The 20,243-nt window shown below is 45.3% G+C and overlaps 1 protein-coding gene across 2 annotated transcripts in view; it reads right to left on the reverse strand.

The window, feature by feature from the left end:
* trpm3 (transient receptor potential cation channel subfamily M member 3) overlaps window positions 1-19,427 on the reverse strand; it is a 471,994-nt gene extending 452,567 nt beyond the window's left edge. For both annotated transcript variants that reach the window (XM_033018126.1, XM_033018122.1), the window contains exon 1: window positions 19,123-19,427. In XM_033018126.1, coding sequence (XP_032874017.1) covers window positions 19,123-19,299 — 177 coding nt within the window. In that variant the 5' untranslated portion in view covers window positions 19,300-19,427. The remainder of the gene's footprint in view (window positions 1-19,122) is intronic.
* Window positions 19,428-20,243: the final 816 nt, after the last annotated feature.

Consider the following 20,243-nt stretch of genomic DNA (forward strand, 5'->3'; position numbering starts at 1 on the left):
ATATACCACAATGACATGCAGCAAAATTACAATAGAGTATCTCAACTCTTTTTACACATTGCAATGAATGCAATTTCTATTGTTTCTTTCCACTTCCAAACAAAAATGTGATTGGATTATTCAGCATATGATCAACCTCGGTGAGACCAAGCGTAGGCTTGGCGATCGCTTCGCACAACACCTCCACTCAGTTTGCAATAACCAACTTGATCTCCCGGTGGCTCAGCACTTCAACTCCCCTCCCACTTTCTTCACCCACTTCCTACACATTAGGGGCAATTTTACAGAGACAAGTTAACCTACAAAGCCAATGCGTCTTTGGGATGTGGGAGGAAACCCACACGCTTGCAGGGAGAATGTGCAAATTCAACACAGACAGTACCTGAGGGCAGGATCGAACGGATACAGATCTCTGGCGTGTGAGCCAGCAAGTCCACCAGCTGTGCCACTATATTTTGTTTTCCAACACACAAACAATTATACATTGATAACTTTTGTTACTAAAAAAAAAAGAAACTATCCATTTTCAGTCTTAAATCTCTAAGTGACGCTATGTCCCCCTTTACAGCTACTGTATGTTTTAATTCAGTTCAAGACAATGGGGCAGTACATTGGCCATAACGTTGCTGCCTAAAAGTGCCAGAGACCCGGAATTGATCCTGAATATGAGTGCTGTCTGTATGGAGTTTGCTCCTTTTCCCTTTGATCGCATGGGTTTTCTCCGGGTGCTCTTGTTTCCTTCCACATTCCAAAAGTGTGCAGGAACTTTTTTCAGACCCAATCCAATACGTAATATTTTCCTTTTATCCAAAGATTCTGTCTGACCTGTTGGGTTACTCCAGCTTTTAGTGTCTATCTTCAGTTTAAACCAGCATCTGTAGTTCTTTCCTACACACACGATATATGATGGAACTTTATTAATCCCAGGAGGGAAATTGTGTGTGTATGTGTGTGTATGGGGGTATATATATTATACACACACACACACACACACACACATATATATATATATATCTATATTACTAAAACTAAGATCTTGACCGCTTTTGACTTACTGTGATGTGATTTCCGAGAGAAAGCCGCCACTTACGGCCATCATTTTAGGCCACCTCGCTCAGAGCCCCCCTCCGCCGGACCGGACTGAAGGATTTTTCCCATCGATGAAAAATCAGAGAGATATTAATGTTTTAAAAAATGTCGTCATTGTCTCTGCTGCCCCCGCTGGCGGCAGAGGGGAGGGACTATAAAAGCCGGAAGTGTCGTGGCTCACTCAGTCTCTGCCAGACAGAGGAATCGAGCGGGTCACGGCTCTCTGAGCTGCGAATAACACTGAACACACGGCTACTCCACGGTGAGTCCCCGGGATGTGGCTTTCAGCAAATGCGTTTGTTGTTTGCAAAGTGTTTTTGCCCAATTGGATTGTGTGTGTGTGTGTGTGTGTGTGTGTGTGTGTGTGTGTGTGTGTGTGTGAATGAGTGTGTATGTGTGTGTGTGTGTGTGTGTGTGTGTGTGTGAGTCTGTGTGTGTGTGTGTGTGTGTGTGCGTGCGTGTGCGTGTGTGTCTGTGTGTGTGTGAATGAGTGTGTGTGTGTCTGTGTGTGTGTGAATGAGTCTGTGTGTGTGTGTGAATGTGTGTGTGTGAATGAGTCTGTGTGTGTCTATGTGTGTGTGTGTGAATGAGTCTGTGTGTGTGTATGTGTGTGTGTGTATGTGTGTGTGTGTGTGTGTGTGTGTGTGTGTGTGTGTGTGTGTGTGTGTGAATGAGTCTGTGTGTGTGTGTGTGTGTGAATGAGTGTGTGTGTATGTGTGTGTGTGTATGAGTCTGTGTATGTGTGTGTATGAGTCTGTGTGTGTGTGTGTGTGTGTGTGTGTGTGTGTGTAAGAGTCTGTGTGTGAGGGTCTGTGTGAGGTGGAGGGTGTGTGTTATCAACAAATAACAAATAGTACAAACTAGTGCAACAGAAAGCCCCCACCCACCTCCCACTGGCCAGCAATATTGGAATTGGTGGAGAGGTGGAATATTGTGTTGGGTGACCAGCCCTCCCGTGTGATGCTGGGACCCAACGGGTCCCACTTACTCTAGTATACAGTATATATAGTAGAACTAGTGTAAGGGTGATCGGTGGTCGGCATGGACGAAGGACCTGTTTCCATGCTGTATTTTTAAATTAAACTAAAAACACTAAAACCAGAGGAAATCTAAAGAAGGGTCTCTACCCGAAACGTCACCCAATTTCTTCTATCCAGAGATGCTGGCTGCTCCATGGAGTTTCCCCGCACAATTAAAGCATGGAATAATCTTCACGCTACCATAGTTACCCAACCAGACGCAACTAAATGTAAGGTAACCCTTTTTTGCTTAAGTCCAAGTCAAGAGTCAAGAGAATTTTATTGTTATGTGTCCCAGATAGGACAATGAAATTCTTGCTTGCTGCAGCACAACAGAATATGTAAACATAATACAGAACAGGAGATAAAAGTTCAGTGTGTCTATATACCATAGACCATATATATACACAATAAATAAACAGATAAAGTGCAATAGGCTGTTATTTTTCAGAGTTTGGAGTTTGGTGGTGGAGGGTCCACTCCAGTTTAAATTGCATTTGGAATATTTTTGGAGGACTAGGAAACCAAGAAGCAAGTGTTACTCCAGGGAGTTACCCCAGCTCCAGGGAGTGATTCTGCATTGTTTTTCACCAGTCGCGGCTAGGCGGCGACCAGACAGCAATGACGGCCAGATCTCCCACAACGCAAAGGGAGGAAGAAAGTGCCCGGCGCCGACCAGTTGTCATGGCAGTGCGCATGTGCAGAGTGGCTGATGATGTGCTGGCCGTGGTTCTGCGCATGTGCAAGGCGGCCGGCCATGCTGGCGGATGAGGAGCAGGCAGAGAGCGGAGAACCGGCGGCCCGGACATGGATACGGATGGCGGGCGGAGACTGAGAGTGACAGAGAGAGAAAGATAGAGAGGGGGGCCCCACTCAGAGTTGAACGATAGGTGTCCCGGGTGCTTGCCAAGCTGGGCAAAATGGCACAGCTTTTAGGTTGCCCGGCGGGACCGTAGGTGGCCATTGGCACCCGGGCAACCGTTAATCTCGAGCCCTGTATTGTCTATTGTTCCCACATTGGTGGAAGGCTGGGCAGCATAATTCCTTTTGGTTGTGTTATCTTTGAGCTACATGCAACGTCTGCAAATGTGAAGTACGTTTATTCACAAGAAAATATGAGTTGGAGTTGGCCACTTGGCCCCTCCAGTCTGCCCCACTATTCAACATGATGAAGGCCAATCTACGCTGGTCTTAATTCTCCTTCATTGCAAAAAAATATCTTCTTTCCCCTTAAATACTAGTAATCTAAACTCCACAACCCTCTGAGGAAGATTCACCATTCTCTGTGAAAATAAATTTCTCGTCGCTGTCATTCAAAATGATGTTAATGACCCTTATCTGGTAACTATGTCCTCTTGATCAATACTCGACCACTGGACATTTCAAATACCTCCATCCTGGAAGGATCCAGCACATAAAGGTTCACAGACCTGGTCACCCTGGGGTGTTTGTACAGACATGTTTGTATATAGTCTAAATATGTCATGTCCACTTCAGATGTCCCAAATGCCTGACAGCTAATGAAATACTATATGGAAATGTAGTTTACAATGTGATTACTACAGTTAATATTTGTACACAGCAAATTTCCTCAATCGCAATCCAAGAAGGGCCAGATAACTTGCTGCTGTGATGTTGAAGAAGGTTTAAATAAAGCTGGGAGACCTATTTCTTTTTGAAATAGTAGCCATTTCATTATTTACATTCCACTTGACAAGAGCAAATGGACCACAGTTTTAAATCTCATCCAAATTAAAACACAATAATTCTATCCGAAAGGCATCGGCATGGATTGTTGAGCTCAGATCTCTGGAGTGGCAGCTGAATCCACACCTTCTGACCAGGAAACAAAAGAACATCCTGTCAAGCCACAGAGGACTTTGAATACAAGCTGTAGATATGGTTACACATCATGTATCTTGGCCCTTAACTAGACATGAGACTTAAATAAAGCACACTCCTTCTGCCCTTTAGACATACCAGTTGTGTTTACTGAGTCATTAAGACTTCCAATAAAAACATAAGGAACTGACAGTACTGTTCACAATTTATTCATTGTAGATCATTGTTTTCTTTATGAGGATAAACTGTTTGCAACTACCATTGGAAAATGCACCAGTACTATTCTATGCAAATCTATAGCATTCCAATGGTTTTGGACAGTCAAGGGGCAATATAGTAACGTCAGTCATGCTCAGGTGGGAACTTGACTCACCAAATCATGGACTCAGTAATTTAATTTTGAGCACAATAATAATCTAAGATCTAGCCACAGAGAATGGTGCATTGAGGCTGACGAGCTATTGTACTGTAGGCACAGAGCTATGCTGTCAGAGGAGATGTTGTATTTTGGTTACACTCAGAGCACATCATGTACATTTTCTCAAGTAGATGTAAAAGCTCCCTTGGTGGTTCATCAAACTGCTATTCTGGTAGTTTTCTCTGTGCAAATTGTCTGACGATTTCAACTGCCCTTCAAGCAGTATTTCAATGGGACGTCCCAAAGAGCTTTACAGTCATGGCTATGTACGTTGCCATTCAAATTCAAGCCTATTTTTCTGTATCAGTGAGCCATTCAAAATCCAAAGGGGAGCTGAAGTCATCAGTGCTTTCCCAGCACTACTTGGCTACTCATGTCTCAGTGCACAGTGCATCGTCTAGTCCTGGATCGTGGGCAACCTCCACCACTTCTTGCATGCCTGATACTTGTCAGTTTTGAATAATCACTGGTGCTTCTGTTGCATCAAGAGTGTTAAAATGTCATATACACCGGGACCGCAACAATGAAATTCTCACTTGCTGCAGCTTTGCAGGCACATTAAACACAGCAGCACAACAAATAAATACATAAGAACATGTTGATAGCAGGTCAACAGATCATAATAGAGCAAGACAAAATACGTAGGGCTACCTTATATGAGCCATTGCAGTACAGGCAATGAGCTATGCTGCCGGAGGAGATGCTGTCTTTTAGTTAAACCCAGAGCACCTCACATACATTCTCTCAAGTAGATACAAAACCTCCCTTGGCAGTTCGATGGTAAATCAATAATAGTTCACTACTGAGGTAGGATTATGCTTAGTATATTGCACTATTGCAGGGTGGTTCGAGAGCATGATTAGTTAATAGGGAGAAGCTGTTTTTGAATCCGGAGCTCACAGTTCTCAGGCTCCTGTACCTTCCTCCTGAGGGGAGCAATAAGATGAGAGGGTGGCTGTGGTGCTGTGGGTCTACGATCATATTAGTTGTCTTCTTGATTCAGAGCTTCCTGATAATCCTTGTGATGGTGGAGAGATGAATACCCATCATGAACCAGGCAATTTCCAACATTTTCCATCTCGTTTTCACATCCTTACCCTTCCATATCTCTGTGTCTTTCTCTCCCCTGACTCTCAGTCTGAAGAAGGGTCTCGACCCGAGAAGTCACCCATTCTTTCTATGCAGGGATTCTTCTGCTTGTCCCGTTGAGTTACTCCAGCATTTTGTGTCTATTTTACCACAATCCGCATTATCCGGGTTACCAAACCAGCTCGGGATGCAGTCAGTCCATATGCTTTCTACCATATACCTGTAGAAATTCAATAGAGTACTTGACAACATGGAGAATCTCCTCAAACCTCTGAGGAAGTAAAGGCATTGGTGAGCTTTCTTTGTAATTGCATCAGTGTGCTGAGCCCAGGGGAAGTCATCAGAGAAGTGCACAACCAGGAGCTTGAAGGAATAGGAAGGAACTGTGGATGCTGGTTTACACCGAAGATAGACACAAAATGCTGGAGTAACTCAGCAGGTCAGGTAGCATCTCTGGAGAAAAGGAATAGGTGATTTTTCGGGCCAAGACCTTTCTTCAGACTGAGAATCAGGCCAGAGGGAAACTAGAGGTATGAAAAGGTACAAAGAAAAAATGAAAGAAAAGCATAAAACAACAAATCAAATCCAGCATCGATGATCAAGGAAAGGTGGAGCCCACAATGGTGCATTGTTGGCAGTGGAAAAGGGAATAATGAGGGGATACATACAGTGAAACTAAGCAGGACGACAATGAATCTAGTAGGATGACTAGGGTGGGGGAGGGACAAAGAGAGAGGGACTGCATGAGTTACTTGAAATGAGAGAAATCAATATTCACACTTCTGGGTTGTAAGCTGCCCAAGTGAAATTGAAGGAGCTGTTCCTCCAATTTGCATGTTGCCACACTCTGACAGTGGAGGAGGCCCAGGACAGCAAGGTACGTGTGGGAATGGGAAGGGGAGTTAACGTTTGGCAACCGGGAGATCGCACAGGCCCAGACGGACTGAGCGAAGGTATTGACTCTCCTGCTAATGAAGATAGGTACATTGTCTCTAGGCTTTCCCTTTGCAAAGTCAACAATCAGCTCCTTCGTCTTGCTATCATCGAGAGCAAGATTGTTATCTGGCAGCTCTTAACTAGGTTATTGATCTCCTTCCTTTACTCTGACTCATCATTATCCATTATCAACCCAACAACAGTGGTATTGTCAGTGAATTTAAAGATGGCATTGAAGCTGTGTTTGGCTACACAGTTATCTTTGAGTTGTCTTGAATGAAGACACTGTGGGGAATGATCTGCGGTGTAATAACTTGTGCTCCATTTGTGGTCCCATGATTTGTGGGGTTACTACAAGGGCAAGGTTACCTACTGGGTCTGCAGCACACCCTCCCCATTCCCTTTGTTCTGGCTACTGCTGGAGTTGCCCAACTGAGGAGTGGTTTTCACAAAGAATCTATTCACTGAGTTTTCTTAATTTATTTAACCATTGAGCATGGTTTATTGTGCACAGATTAGCTTTCATCTACCACTGTTTTGCCCTGCCTTGCATAACTGCTGACTGTGCCTGAATTTTTTTTCTGTGTTTTGACTTATCAAGAGTCTGAGGCTCTGTTGATGGCCTTTGCCTTCCAGAATGGTGTGTTTGATTTCCTGCTGTCATTTTTGTACTTAAACATAATCCACTGCACAAAGCTGCTTGTCCAAGTGACCCAACCAGGTCCTTTCACTCGCTCCTCAATGTTTAATTTTGCTTTTCTCTTCAAAGAATAATATAGCCACTCGGACTTGTGTTCTGCTACCTCTCACATTGTGCAATAATTGTATATGGTCAATCTTTACTCACGACCCATGTCCTGAGTGGTTGCATTGTTTACTTACTGGCTTGTGATTGTGAAACTTGCCAGTCTTCCTGCACCTTGGGTGGAGTCTGGAATGGAAGAGGTCTGGGTCATCTCGTTCAGTTCTAATGATCATGATTTTCTCCTCATGGAAAATTATAAACTTTAAACTTGAACAAAGAGGAAGATGACTGAACTTTATTGCCTTCCCTCACAGTGGGACACGTTGATTCTGCTGTGTGGGGATATTTATGCTAAACTCTATTGTGTATTATGTTCTCGGGCAGATGGGGCTCTTCAGCCTGGGAAGGCTGTCCATCTAGGAAAGGGAAAACTTTTAATTTAAAACCTCCACTGCCTTGTGGCCATATCCAGTCATGGAAAAAGCTCCCGGTGTAAACCTCAAGAAAATCTGGAGTCGGAGCCCCCAAGGCAGATCGTCGTTGTCTACAACCTCACTCTGGCAGCTCCTGCGACAGCACTGGTGCCAAACTGTAACGGCCCGGCTGTTCCTTTGGATCGATCAGCGATGTGAAGACGGGGGACGTGCTGCATGGGCAACACCCTGTCCTCCATATGACATCGCCCAGGCTTGCATCCAACCACACGGCACTTGCAAAGTGGGATGCATCACCCATGGTCAGTTATGACCGAGGTGGGCCTACTATTATGTTCTTTTTATTTGTATGGCTGTATGGTAACTCAAATCACACTGTACCAATTGGTGCATGTGACAATAAATGTAACTTGAACTTGAACTTATAGATACAGCAGGAAAACAGGCCCTTCGGCACACCCAGTCCGCGCCGACCAGCAATCACCCCATATCCCACACACAAGGGACAATTTACAATTTTACTAAAGCAAATTAACCTACAAACCTGTATGTCTTTAGTATGGGAGGCAATCAGAGCACCCAGAAAAAACTCATGCGGTCACAAAGATAATGTAAAAACTCCGTATTGATAGCACCTGTAGTCGGGATCGAACCCGGGTTTCTGGTGCTCTAAGGCAACAACTCTACCGCTGCGCTATCGTGCCTCCCTTCTTTTCCACTGCAGTAGATTAGATGTTCTTTTACTTGCCTTGGTGCTCACCATTGGAGTGTACTCAAGCGTTACTCAAATAAATAGATATTGTGTATATATACAAGATAGAACTCATATTGGAATGGCCACTCCAGAAGATAGCCACATCTTAGGTACACATGCAAACATGTCACCACTTCCCCTGGTAGCCAAATTGGGTACATTACCCTATAACACAGTCAAACAAAGATCCCCTCTCCCCCCCTCTCTCCCCTCCCCTTCCTCTCCCCCTCTCTCCCCCCTCTCCTCCCCTCTCTCCTCCCCCTCTCTCTACCCCCACCCCCCCTCTCTCCACCACTCTTTCCACCCCTCTCTCCCCCACCCTCTCTCACTACCCCCCCTCCCTCTCTAGGCGCGCCTGTGAGTTGGGAGCTATGCGTCAGTGGATAGGGCGGGGATGGGGTAAAAGTAGCCAATGAATAATATTAATATAATATAAAGGGGGGTGGTTAGTGTGTGTGTGGGGGGGGGGGGGGTGGTTAGTGTGTGTGTGTGGGGGGGTGGTTAGTATGTGTGTGACGCCGCAGGCTGTGCCCCCCCCCCCCCCCCCCCGCAACCCACTTGGTCTAGTTTAGTATAAAAATAAGACAATATAAATATTTATTCATTTAGTGGCAGATCATCTTCGAGGCTAAAGAAAGTTGCAAAGTATTAATTGAATGTCTCTTATTTCCGCCAATTCCAAAACACGTCTTTAACATAGTTTTAAATAATAAGCCTAGTATTAATTGGATGTGCAATGAACCACATTGATCAGTTTTTGATACCGCAAGCAGCCACTTGAGATGTTGACATGAAAAATACAAAAATAATTATTATATTTTAATCAAATCACAGGACTTCAGTGAAAAATGAGAGTTTGCTGAAAATTGTACATTGAACCCAATTCATTCATTTCAAAGGTTCCTTACCATCATGTATGCTCCTCATCAGCCACAGACACAGAGAGAAAGAAAGATTAAAAAGTCCATTGCAACATGCAGTGCGTATTAATCACATGTGCAAACTTCACACTGAAACACCTTTAACTTGTGAGGGTGATTGAGTGCAGATAGTGACCAATCTGGAGGAGTTACCAACAGAGCCAGCTCTGGGGGGGTTGAGAGAAAATTGAACCAGGTTCATACTGTTTCTGAACCCTTGCTGATGAATCTTACTTACATCAGTTTTGGAATTTTGTGCTCTGTGCAGGTGTCTCTATTGTAGACTGAATAAGCTGGAAAAGATATAAGATTTACATAGATACATAGTAGACAATAGGTTCAAAGGAGCATTGTCAAATTAAAAATTGAAACCAAATGGCACAATGAAATATCAGGGCATTGAAAATAGGTTTTGTCAAAGAAGTGGCCTCAAAAGGAGGAATGGATGAGGTTTAAGGAAGGAAAGTCCATGGAGACATGTAGAATTTTCAGTCTCCAAAGGAAGTAGAGGCAATGGTGTGCATTCTTGGCGGATGCATCAAGATGCTTGGTCCACTGCACATCATTGGTAATATTAATGCAAAGATACTTGAAGCTCTCAACCATTTCCACTTCAGCAACTATGATGCTGATTGTGGCATGCACTATGCTTCCTGAAGTTGATAACTAGTTCCTTTGTCTTGCTGACATTGAGGGAAAATATGTTGCCCTGACCATGTTGCAGAGTTCTCTAACTCCTTTCAGTGCTCATTCTCGTCATTGTCTATGATCCAGCCCAGTAGAGTGGTATCATCTGTAAACGTAGATGGAGGTAGAGACGAATTTGGTCGCACAGAGACAAATGTATATGGAGTATAGTAGGGGACTGAGAACACATCCTTGCGGCCAACGGTGTTGAGAATGATTGTGAAGTAGGTATTGTCACCCCTCCTCACTGATTGTGGTCAGTAAGTCACAAAGTTGAGGATCCAGAGGCAGAGCAGGATAGATTCCTAGGTCCAGCAAGTTGGAGATGAGTTTGAATGGAATTAATGGTCATAAAGTGGAGCAATAATCGATGAATGGGGGTTTATTGTAAGAGTTATTTTTATCCAGGTGGTCCAGGGACAAGTTTAGGTCCTGGGAAATGGTGTTTGCTGGGGACCTGTTGTGGCGGTAAACAAGCGGCAGTGGATCAAGGCTGGCTGGTTGGCTGGAATAAATATGCGTCATCGCCAGTCTGTTGATGCACTTCATTATTCAAACATGCGGTGTCGATGGTGGCACAGAGACGAGGTCTGATGCTCAATTCAGGGTCAAATATAAGCCAAGATTGTGAACAGCCTTAACCCTTCAGGTCAAAGACTCTTGATCAGGAGTGGAAAGTTTCAATGAAAGGCTTTTGACCTGAGCCATCAACTCCTTACCTCTTCCCATAGATGCAGCCTGACTGACTGGGTATTTTTATCTTAGATTTTCAGTCTGTAGCTTTTTTGGGGGGGATGTTAATTTTGTGAGCAACATTGTTTAGATTCAGACAGTTGCCAGGAGAATGGGTTTTTCATAGTAACTAATGACAATGGACTGGATTCCAAACCAATCTGGAAATTTAAAGTCACAGGGCATGGGCATGAGTATCTCACACAAGTTGATTGAACCGTGACGTTTGTTGGATGTTTCCGAAGGATGTTAAGAATAAAACGCTTTGATGATAAGAGTCTACAGTCATGTTTAGCAGAAGACAGCAGATTTTCTTCTATGATCATTAGGATTTTTTCATTGTTCCGGTGGTTTCCAGGCCAACATTATGATACCAGTGTAGCAGCGCCTAGTGGTGGGGTGGAGAGGGCAGAACCCTCTTCATTGATCAGTGCAGTCATGTGACCGTGGGGTGTTGGGTTTCGCGGGCTTTTGGGGTATGTTGGGCAGTTATGCCCCTGTCCCACTTAGGAAACCTGAACGGAAACCTCTGGAGACTTTGCGCCCCACCCAAGGTTTCAGTGCGGTTCCCGGAGGTTTTTGTCAGTCTCCCTACCTGCTTCCACTGCCTGCAACCTCCGGCAACCACCTGCAACCTCCGGGAACTGCACGGAAACCTTGGGTGGGGTGCAAAGTCTCCAGAGGTTTCCGTTCAGGTTTCCTAAGTGGGACAGGGCATTAGTCAGCGCTCCTCCCAGCAACAGGAGCTATTATTGTTTGTGCGGTCAGACATGCGGACTTCAAGGGGTTTTGTTCGTTTTTATTAAAAAATAAAAAACCATTTTGCTCAACCTGTCTGGTCTCATTACATTTGGTGACCCCGACGATCCGAACTTTTTCGGATTTCTTCTCGCCATGTACGCCGACGAGAACTTCGACGACTCACCCGCCCAGCAGAACGCGATCGCGCTTAAACTGCCCGTGTTCTGGGCGGCGCTGCCTCATGTGTGGTTCGCACATATTGAGGCCCAGTTTGAACTCCGCCAGATCGTCATGGATGCGACCTGCTACTTCTACGTGTTGGGCGCTCTCACCCAGGAGACGGCATCGCAGTTGCTGCCATTCCTGCAGAATCCGCCTGCCGTTGGCAAGTACGAAGCCCTGAAGGCGTTGCTGCTGCACACTTTCGGGCTCAGCCGCCATGATCGCGCGGCTCGAGCCTATGCCCCGGTCCTGGCCGAGTTCCCGGAGATCCTGATCCCGCGATTCCATTCGGCTGTTCCTAAGCATGGGGTGGTGCATCACAGCCTCACCACTGGCCCTCCACTGCATGCTAGGGCACGCCGCCTCCCGCCCGACAAGTTAGCGCAAGAGGAGTTCCAACAGATGGAGGACATGGGGATTGTGCGGTGTTCCGACAGCCCTTGGGCTTCCCCACTTCATACGGTTCCTAAGTCATCTGGGGGATGGCGGCCATGTGGGGATTATCGCCACCTGAATACCGTCACAACCGCTGATCACCACCCGGTCCAGCATATCCAGGATTTCACGGCTCATTTGGATGGCGCTACCATATTTTCAAAGGTCGATCTAGTGCGTGGCTACTATCAGATACCCATCCACCCCAATGATGTGCCCAAGACTGCTATCATTACGCCGTTTGGCCAGTTTGAGTGGCTGCAGATGCCTTTTGGACTTAAAAACACCGCTCAGGCTTTTCAATGCCTGATGGACATGGTTGCTCGCGGTTTGAAACATAGAAAAATAGGTGCAGGAGTAGGCCAGTCGGCCCTTCGAGCCTGCACCGCCATTCAATATGATCATGGCTGATCATCCAACTCAGTATCCTGTACCTGCCTTCTCTCCATACCCCCTGATCCCTTTAGCCACAAGGGCCACATTGAACTTTGTTTTCGTTTATCTCGATAACAGCCGCTCTCATCGCGAACACTGTGAGCATCCCCGCATGCTGTTCCAGCGGCTCCGGCGATCACGGGTTTGTCATTAACACCGCCAAGTGCCAGTTCGGTCTCAGCTCCGTTTCCTTCCTTGGGCACCATGTTACCCCGCAGGGTGCTACATCCCTTCATCGGCAAGTTGGAGGCGATTCGGCGGTTTCCTCGGCCGATTACCGTCAAGGGTCTGCAGGAGGTTGTGGGAATGGTGAACTTTTACCATCGTTTTGTGTCAGCAGCGGCTCGGATCATGCGGCCTTTGTTACTGTGCCTTGCCGGTAAGCGCGGGGTCTCGTGTGGACCAGCGAGTCTGACGCCGCTTTCGAGAGTGCCAAGGAGGCGCTCGCAGCTGCCACTTTGCTGGTGCAGCTGCCACTTTGCTGGTGCACCCGCGGGTCGCTACCCACACCGCACATAACGTGGATGCTTCAGATGCTGCTGTCGGAGGCGTCCTGGAACAGTTCATCGATGGTCATTAGCAACCACTTGCTTTCTTCAGCCAGTACCTGCGCCCTCCTGAGCGGAATTACAGTGCGTTCAACCGCGAGCTTTTGGCGCTTCATTTGGCGGTCCGACATTTCCGGTATTTCCTGGTAGGCAGGACATTTACCGCGAAGGTGTCTGATCCCTAGTCTGCTCGTCAGCAGCAGCACCTGGCTTTGGTTTCCGAATTTACAACCGATGTTCGGCACGTGGCCGGCAACCTGAATCAAGTGGCCGCTGCTTTGTCTCATCCTGCTGTCCATGCTGTACTGTCCGTCACCCCAGCTGTATGGTGCACAGCTGCATCATACCACCGCGTACCATCCTCAGGCCAACGGGTTGGTCGAAATTCAGTTAATGAATTTAAATTCTCTCTAGATCAATAGTTTAATAACCCCACTCCATGCTCCAATCCACTGAAGGTATGTTTCAACTATAATGGAGCAATGGAGAGAGATTTGCATTTATTAGCACCTGTTATGACCGGGCATCCCTGTGTGTTATTTCAAATTAAGAACTTTTGAAGTGTATTTCTGGTCCTTTCATATATATCAGAATATCAATGTTGTTCTTTGCAGATTTGAAGCACCAGGAAATTCACCAAAAACAATTAAAATATGTTATTGTTTTGAGAAAATAAGTAGCCAAACTCATTATAGCTAATGCGATTTACCCTGAAGTTTTTGTTTGCATGTACTGTGCATGAATCTCTAAGTCAGTGCAAAAGTGCACATCATGCATTGTCGAATGTCCCTTGAACATTTGCACTAATGTTAAAACACACAGAAGACCATCCCTACCCACAAAACAGCCTGATGGAATCAATCACAAGGTACGTTGTGCTGATTGCAATCACTTGCAGGCCGTTTAAGAGACTCCAAGAATAAATATGTTTAGGCACATAGGTGATATTTTAAAAACTATTAAAATGTTTTAATTTACTAAGCAAGGACTATAATACATCAATATTATCTCACAAGTAATTGTATAGGTTTGAAGTTACAGGACCTAAAAACTAGGATGCTTATTAAAAATGCCCATTGTCAGCTGTATTAATTAAAGTACACAACACATATATTTTTCAGTAGAATAAATTTGTATTAACAAAATTTACCTTCTAAAGCATTACCCAATATTGCCTATTCCAGTTAAATTTCATATCTGAAGCACACTTTCGTTATAAATTAGGAGCAATTTTCATAAAGGCACACAAATCTGACGGGTAACTATGGAGGAGACTACCCGTTTTAAGTCACAGACCTGGCTTTCACCAGGGACCTCCTCAACCATCCATTTCATATGTGGCTTTTTACAGAACTTCTTCTCATGTCAGATATGTCCTTCAATTGTTGACCTCCACAACTACCCTCAGCCAACAATTTTAGTGTTAAAACCACCAAACTTACAGCACCAACTACTTTCACATCCAAATCATTCATAAGGAAGCAAACAACAGTGAAGCCAGCACTAAGCCTTGTAACAGGTTATGGATCTCCTGCCTGAAAAACAAGCCACCACCTCTTTGTCTCCTACCTTCCAGCCAATTTTGTATCCAATTGGCTATCTCAGCCTGGGTCACATGTGATCTAAACTTCCAGACCAGACTACAACCTGTCAAAGGCCTTGAAAAGTCCATGTAGTCACCACACTAGCCTTAATCTTCTTGGTCACCTCTTACAAAAAACTCAATGAATTTTGTGAGACCAATTTCCCAATGTACATAGCCATGTTGACTCTCCCTAATCAGTTCTTGCCTTTCAAAATGAATGTAGATTTGGTCTCTCAGAATATCCTCCAATATCTTTCTCACCACTCATATTAGGCTCATCGGCCGATAGTGCCTAGGCCTTTCCTTGCAGCTTTTCTTAAATACCGGCGCGATAGCCACCCTTCAGTCTTCTGGCATCTCACCCGTAGCTATCAATGGTATAATCATCATTGCCAAGGGCCTTGAAACTTATTCTCTAGCTTCACATAATGTCTTCTGATATACTACAAGTTAAAGTTCAAGTTACATTGTCACATACACTAATTGGTGCAGTGAAATTTGAGTTACCATACAGCCACACAAATAAAATAAAATGAACACAACACTATAGAATTTAACATGAACATCCCCCACAGTGGAATCAACGTTTTCCCACTGAGGGAAGGCAATAAACTTCAGTCATCTTTCTCTTGTTCACCCGTGGTCGGGGCCTTTGAGCCCTCCGCAGTCGCCGCTATGGCGGCCCGATGTTCAGGCCCTCTCGCCGGGATGATCGGAGCACCGGCATCGGAACGGAAGAACACTCTCAGTGGCTTGTAGTTCGGAATCGGCCACTTCTTACCGGAGACCGCGGCTTCTGAAGTCCACAGGCCGAGCTGGGTGGAGCTCCAACACTGGCGATCCCCGGCAAAGGATCCCAGGACTCCACGATGTTAAAGTCAGCGCCTTCCGCGGCTGGAAGCTCCGCAAACCACAGCTCCACAGTGTTAAAGTCAGCATCGCCTGCTCCGGGATGGAATTCAGTGCTGCGCCGCTGCTGAAGCTCTGGCCGGTCTCCGACAGGAAAGGCCACGCCAATCCAGATGGTAGGCCACGGGGGGGGGGGGGGGGGGGGGGGCGAAGATGTGGCTCGGAGAAAAGATGCATCCTTGACCAGGAAGTGACTGGGAAACTCTTTCCCCTCTTTCCCCCACCCTCCACATGAAAAAGACTAAAAGACCTCCAAAAACATACTTTTTGACAAACTAAAAATAACAAAAAGGGTGAAAGGACGGACAGCTGCTGGCGAGGCTGCCACGCTCGATGGCGCCACCAGTCGACCTTGATCAGGTCCTGGTGATTTATCTACCTTATATGCCTTAAGACCTCCAGCACCTCCAGATATCAAATAATAAGGCACAGATAGGGTAGGCTGTCAGAACGTTTTTTCAAGGGTGGAGATGTCAAAGACTAGACAGCATAGCTCTAGTGTAAAAGGAGAAAAGTTTAAAGGATATGTGTGGAGCAAATTACACACGGAGCCTGTAACGCATTGCCAGGGGTGGTGGTGGACAGGTAATAGTTAGCTTTCAAACAAAAGATAATGTATTTAAAAGCTAACTATTACCAGTCCACCATCTCCAAACTAACTACAACTTACTTCACAAATGCTTCTGTTTAGGGTTAAGACCCTAGACTTGCATTGAACTACATCACATTCTATTCTAAATAAAATTATTTCACATTATGATCACTCATCCCCAAAGGCCCCTTAATTAATCTCTTCACATTTTGTAAAATGTGATGCTAAATAGCCCTTTCTCCTGTTCGTTCATGAACATATTGATCTAGAAAAGGGTCCAAAATACATTCCATGAATTCACCCTCTCCCTTATCAAAACATATTTGATTTGTCCAAACTACTAGTATGTTAAAGTCTCCCAATTCTTGATTTATGCCCAGCATTGCAACTATTTGGTGTCCGAGAAGTAACTCACCATTCACTGCTTTTTTATGTCTCTTATCGCAACAGAAATCAATTGCAGTTTTACTTCATGGTGTGTCATACCAAGATCATTCTCACCATTACACTGATCTCCTCCTTTGTTAATAGGCTTACAACACCCACTTCTCCTGGAAATACCCTGGAATAATTAGTTCCCAGCATTGGTCGCTCTGCAGGAACATGTCCATAATGGCGATGAGATCATATACATGTACTTCTATTTGTTACATCAATTCATTTAATTTGTTTGGAATATCAACAGATATCAGATACAGTGACATTCGTTTTGCCATCTTATGTACTTTAAGCTACATCATTGATCCATATTGTTTTGCCATTATTTATTTAATCTACTAATTTTCTACCCCTCCCTCCTGCCTTTCCTTTCTCTCTCCTTCCCAAATTTCCTTTGAGGATCCCAGCCTCCTGCCACTTCACCTGTGGTATGATCTGCCTGAATTGTATGCAAAACAAAGTTTTTCACTGTATCTTGGTACATGTGAGAATAATAAACCAAGTCCTATATGGTGCAGGAGGAGTGTTCCACTTGATGAATTGCCATATCTCACTCCCACTGTGAAAAGAACACCCATACCTACATCTGACGTACCAATGCCATCCTATTCATTCTGTAGCCAATGATGAGATACTCCCCCAGACCCTACCAATGGCTGCTCCTACCTCACCCAGCCATTGCACTCCAAAAATCACCATGTACAAAATATAAACTTTCTGAACCACCTATTCTTAGAAAAACACCCAAAGTGCCAGATTGCACAAGCATATTATGAGACCCGTCTTCAAGTCGTTGCTGGTGCATGCCGGGGAACGTGCCTTCCTTGAGACAGACACAAAACCAAGGTCCTCTGTTAACCCCTGCTGTATAATGATAGTGGTCGCCTATAAAACTCTGGGGGGGAAAAAACACTTCCCATATATCAGCAAAGGTAGACAATAACGATGAACCTTATCCATCACCTTCTTTGGGCAGCACGGCTTTTGTTGGATCAAGAAAATCAGGGTTTGAAGATCATGACCTTGAGCCTGGAAATAGTCTACTGCACCACAGTGACCCTGCCCATCAACAGAGGCATCCCAAAACCCTGGGGAATTATCACCAAGGCTATCTCTTTAACATACTCCAAGTCAATTGACAGAATAGGCAAGCCAACATCAGTGTCCTCTGCCAAGCTCACATCCCCAGCCATAATTATTCCTAGTCAGCTACATTATACATGCCACGTCATTTACCTGCCTGGCACCAGCCTCCCAAAAGAGGGATTTCCCTGCAAGAGATCACCTGGTAGAATGTAGATAACATTCACAGACATTCTTCAGGTCTTCCTAAATAAATGAAACATTGCCATTGACCCCAGGGAACCTATAGTCACTTAAGGTAGAGAAAGAGCATTAGGGGTGATACCGGGGGGACCATACACAGAGAATACATAAAATACGTTAATGCCCTTCACAAAATGGTGAAAGTTGCACCACCTCCAAAATTACTCAGCCACACAAAATTATTCAGCCACCCACCCATATGGTCAGCACCTTCTCCATCTGTGCCAGAGACAGGTGGGGTGGGGGTGAGAATGAGGAGGGGGGCAGAAGGGTCTCCCAGTGGTGTCATCTGCTACTTTAGAAATAAACTGTAAGCACATCTTCCTCAACCATTGTCCAAGGAGGATGAGAATCCGACTGGGTGCCTATTTCACATCTCCTGGATAGAGGAATTATAGACCAAATGGTCCATTAACGGCAGAGAGTAGTTATCTTCAATCTGCATCATCATTTACAAGGCATCTATAATACATAATTCTATAACGCTATAATTACATTTCGATTGTCTGGAAACCCCGGCAGTAACTCGACGATTCGGCGCTTAGAGCAAGCATCTTTTAAAATGCAACATGTTGCACACACTTTTGCTCATTCGCCTTTAAGACGACAATGAAGAGGACACCAAAGGGACACAACATGACACTACAGGAAAGTTTATGCAGAGTATGTTCTGGACAAACGGTTAGGATTTTTCTTTAAATTGCCCAACATTTCAGAAACATTCCATTGTGAATATTTGGGCAGGAAGCAATTAAAAACCTCTTATGGTCGTTGAATTATTTGTTCACTTCCAAGATGTATTAAAGATTAAGCTATAAATTTCATCAATAATCGTTGTATGAATAGTTTTAGCTTCTCCGGCATCTGGAAAATGTGGTTACCATGTGGAGCTTTCAAAGGGAGGCGATCTCTAGGCAACTGCCAGCGACAGTGTTCCTTCATGTAGATTCATCATTTCTGTCACCTTTACTAATCTCTTCAAAGTGTTTAACACTTTCACTGCCGTGGACATAATGACTCTTACAATCTGCAGTAGTTGAATGCGTTAACACGCGTGGAGCCACTGAGCTAAGAGTCCCACCTAGGTACAAAGCCTTCATCAATCTGCCCCTTGATTCTGCTGTAACAGACCATCCCCCGAGGAGCGAGCACAGACTATGGTAGAACTGTAATGCAGAAAGGATGGTGTGGGTAAGAGGATGGTGGGGTTATGTGTTCTTGCTCACCTGCTGTTGCTGAGACTGGGGTCCAGAGCGCTTCAGCGAACCCTGCTTTGAACTCAGCCTCTTCCAGGAATCCGCGAATTTGCCCCGACTCAATTTCCTCTCGGATCCCTCGTCCCTTGCGCTGCGCCCTCTCTCCGGGTAGCCCCGGGTCCGGCAGTCCTGTTTCTCCACTCGCATAGTTTCAGCTCACTTATCGCACAAGTGGCGGCGGCGGCGGCGGCGGCGGCAGTGGGGAGGTCGGAACCACCTGTTTAGAGCAGGAGCGAGATTCTCTAGCTCTCACTACGAGCCTGTGTTCATTTGGCGATCGGTATGCACTGTGTGCCCGTGGGTTCCGCCTTTACAGGCAGCACGGATTTAAAGGCGGGGTTATGTTTGGAGGTTTCGAGAGGTACCGAGGCGAGATTGCACTGGGAATAAAGGATTGGAGTGCACCGTTTTAACTATCTTGCTCAGACTCTGAGTGCCCTTTGCCACAGTGTGTGAGGATTGGTCTGACTCCATTCTCTTGAATGTTGTTGATACCGTGGTTGGGAAAGACAGTTTTTACCAATTCTCCAACGGAGACACGATTTGTGTGCCTATTTGCTGTAGCCGCCCGTCCCCGTGGGGTTAAAACATAGAAACATAGAAAATAGGTACCGGAGGAGGACATTCGGCCCTTCGAGCCCGCACTGCCATTCATTGTGATCATGGCTGATCATCCACAATCAGTAACCCGTGCCTGCCTTCTCCCCATATCCCTTGATTCCGCTAGCCCCTAGAGCTCTATCTAACTCTCTTTCAAATTCATCCAGTGAATTGGCCTCTACTGCCTTCTGCGGCAGAGAATTCCACAAATTCACAACTCTCTGGGTGAAAAAGTTTTTTCTCATCTAATTTTTAAATGGCCTCCCCTTTATTCTTAGACTGTGGCCCCTGGTTCTGGACATTGGGAACATGTTTCCTGCATCTAGCTTGTCCAGTCCTTTTATAATTTTATACGTTTCTATAAGAACCCTCTCATCCTTCTAAACTCCAGTGAATACAAGCCGACTCTTTTCCATCTTTCCTCATATGACAGTCCCGCCATCCCGGAGATTAACCTCGTGAACCTACGCTGCACTGCCTCAATAGCAAGG

Source organism: Amblyraja radiata, chromosome 3 (genome assembly GCF_010909765.2).
Source record: "Amblyraja radiata isolate CabotCenter1 chromosome 3, sAmbRad1.1.pri, whole genome shotgun sequence".
Taxonomy (NCBI): Eukaryota; Metazoa; Chordata; class Chondrichthyes; order Rajiformes; family Rajidae; genus Amblyraja; species Amblyraja radiata.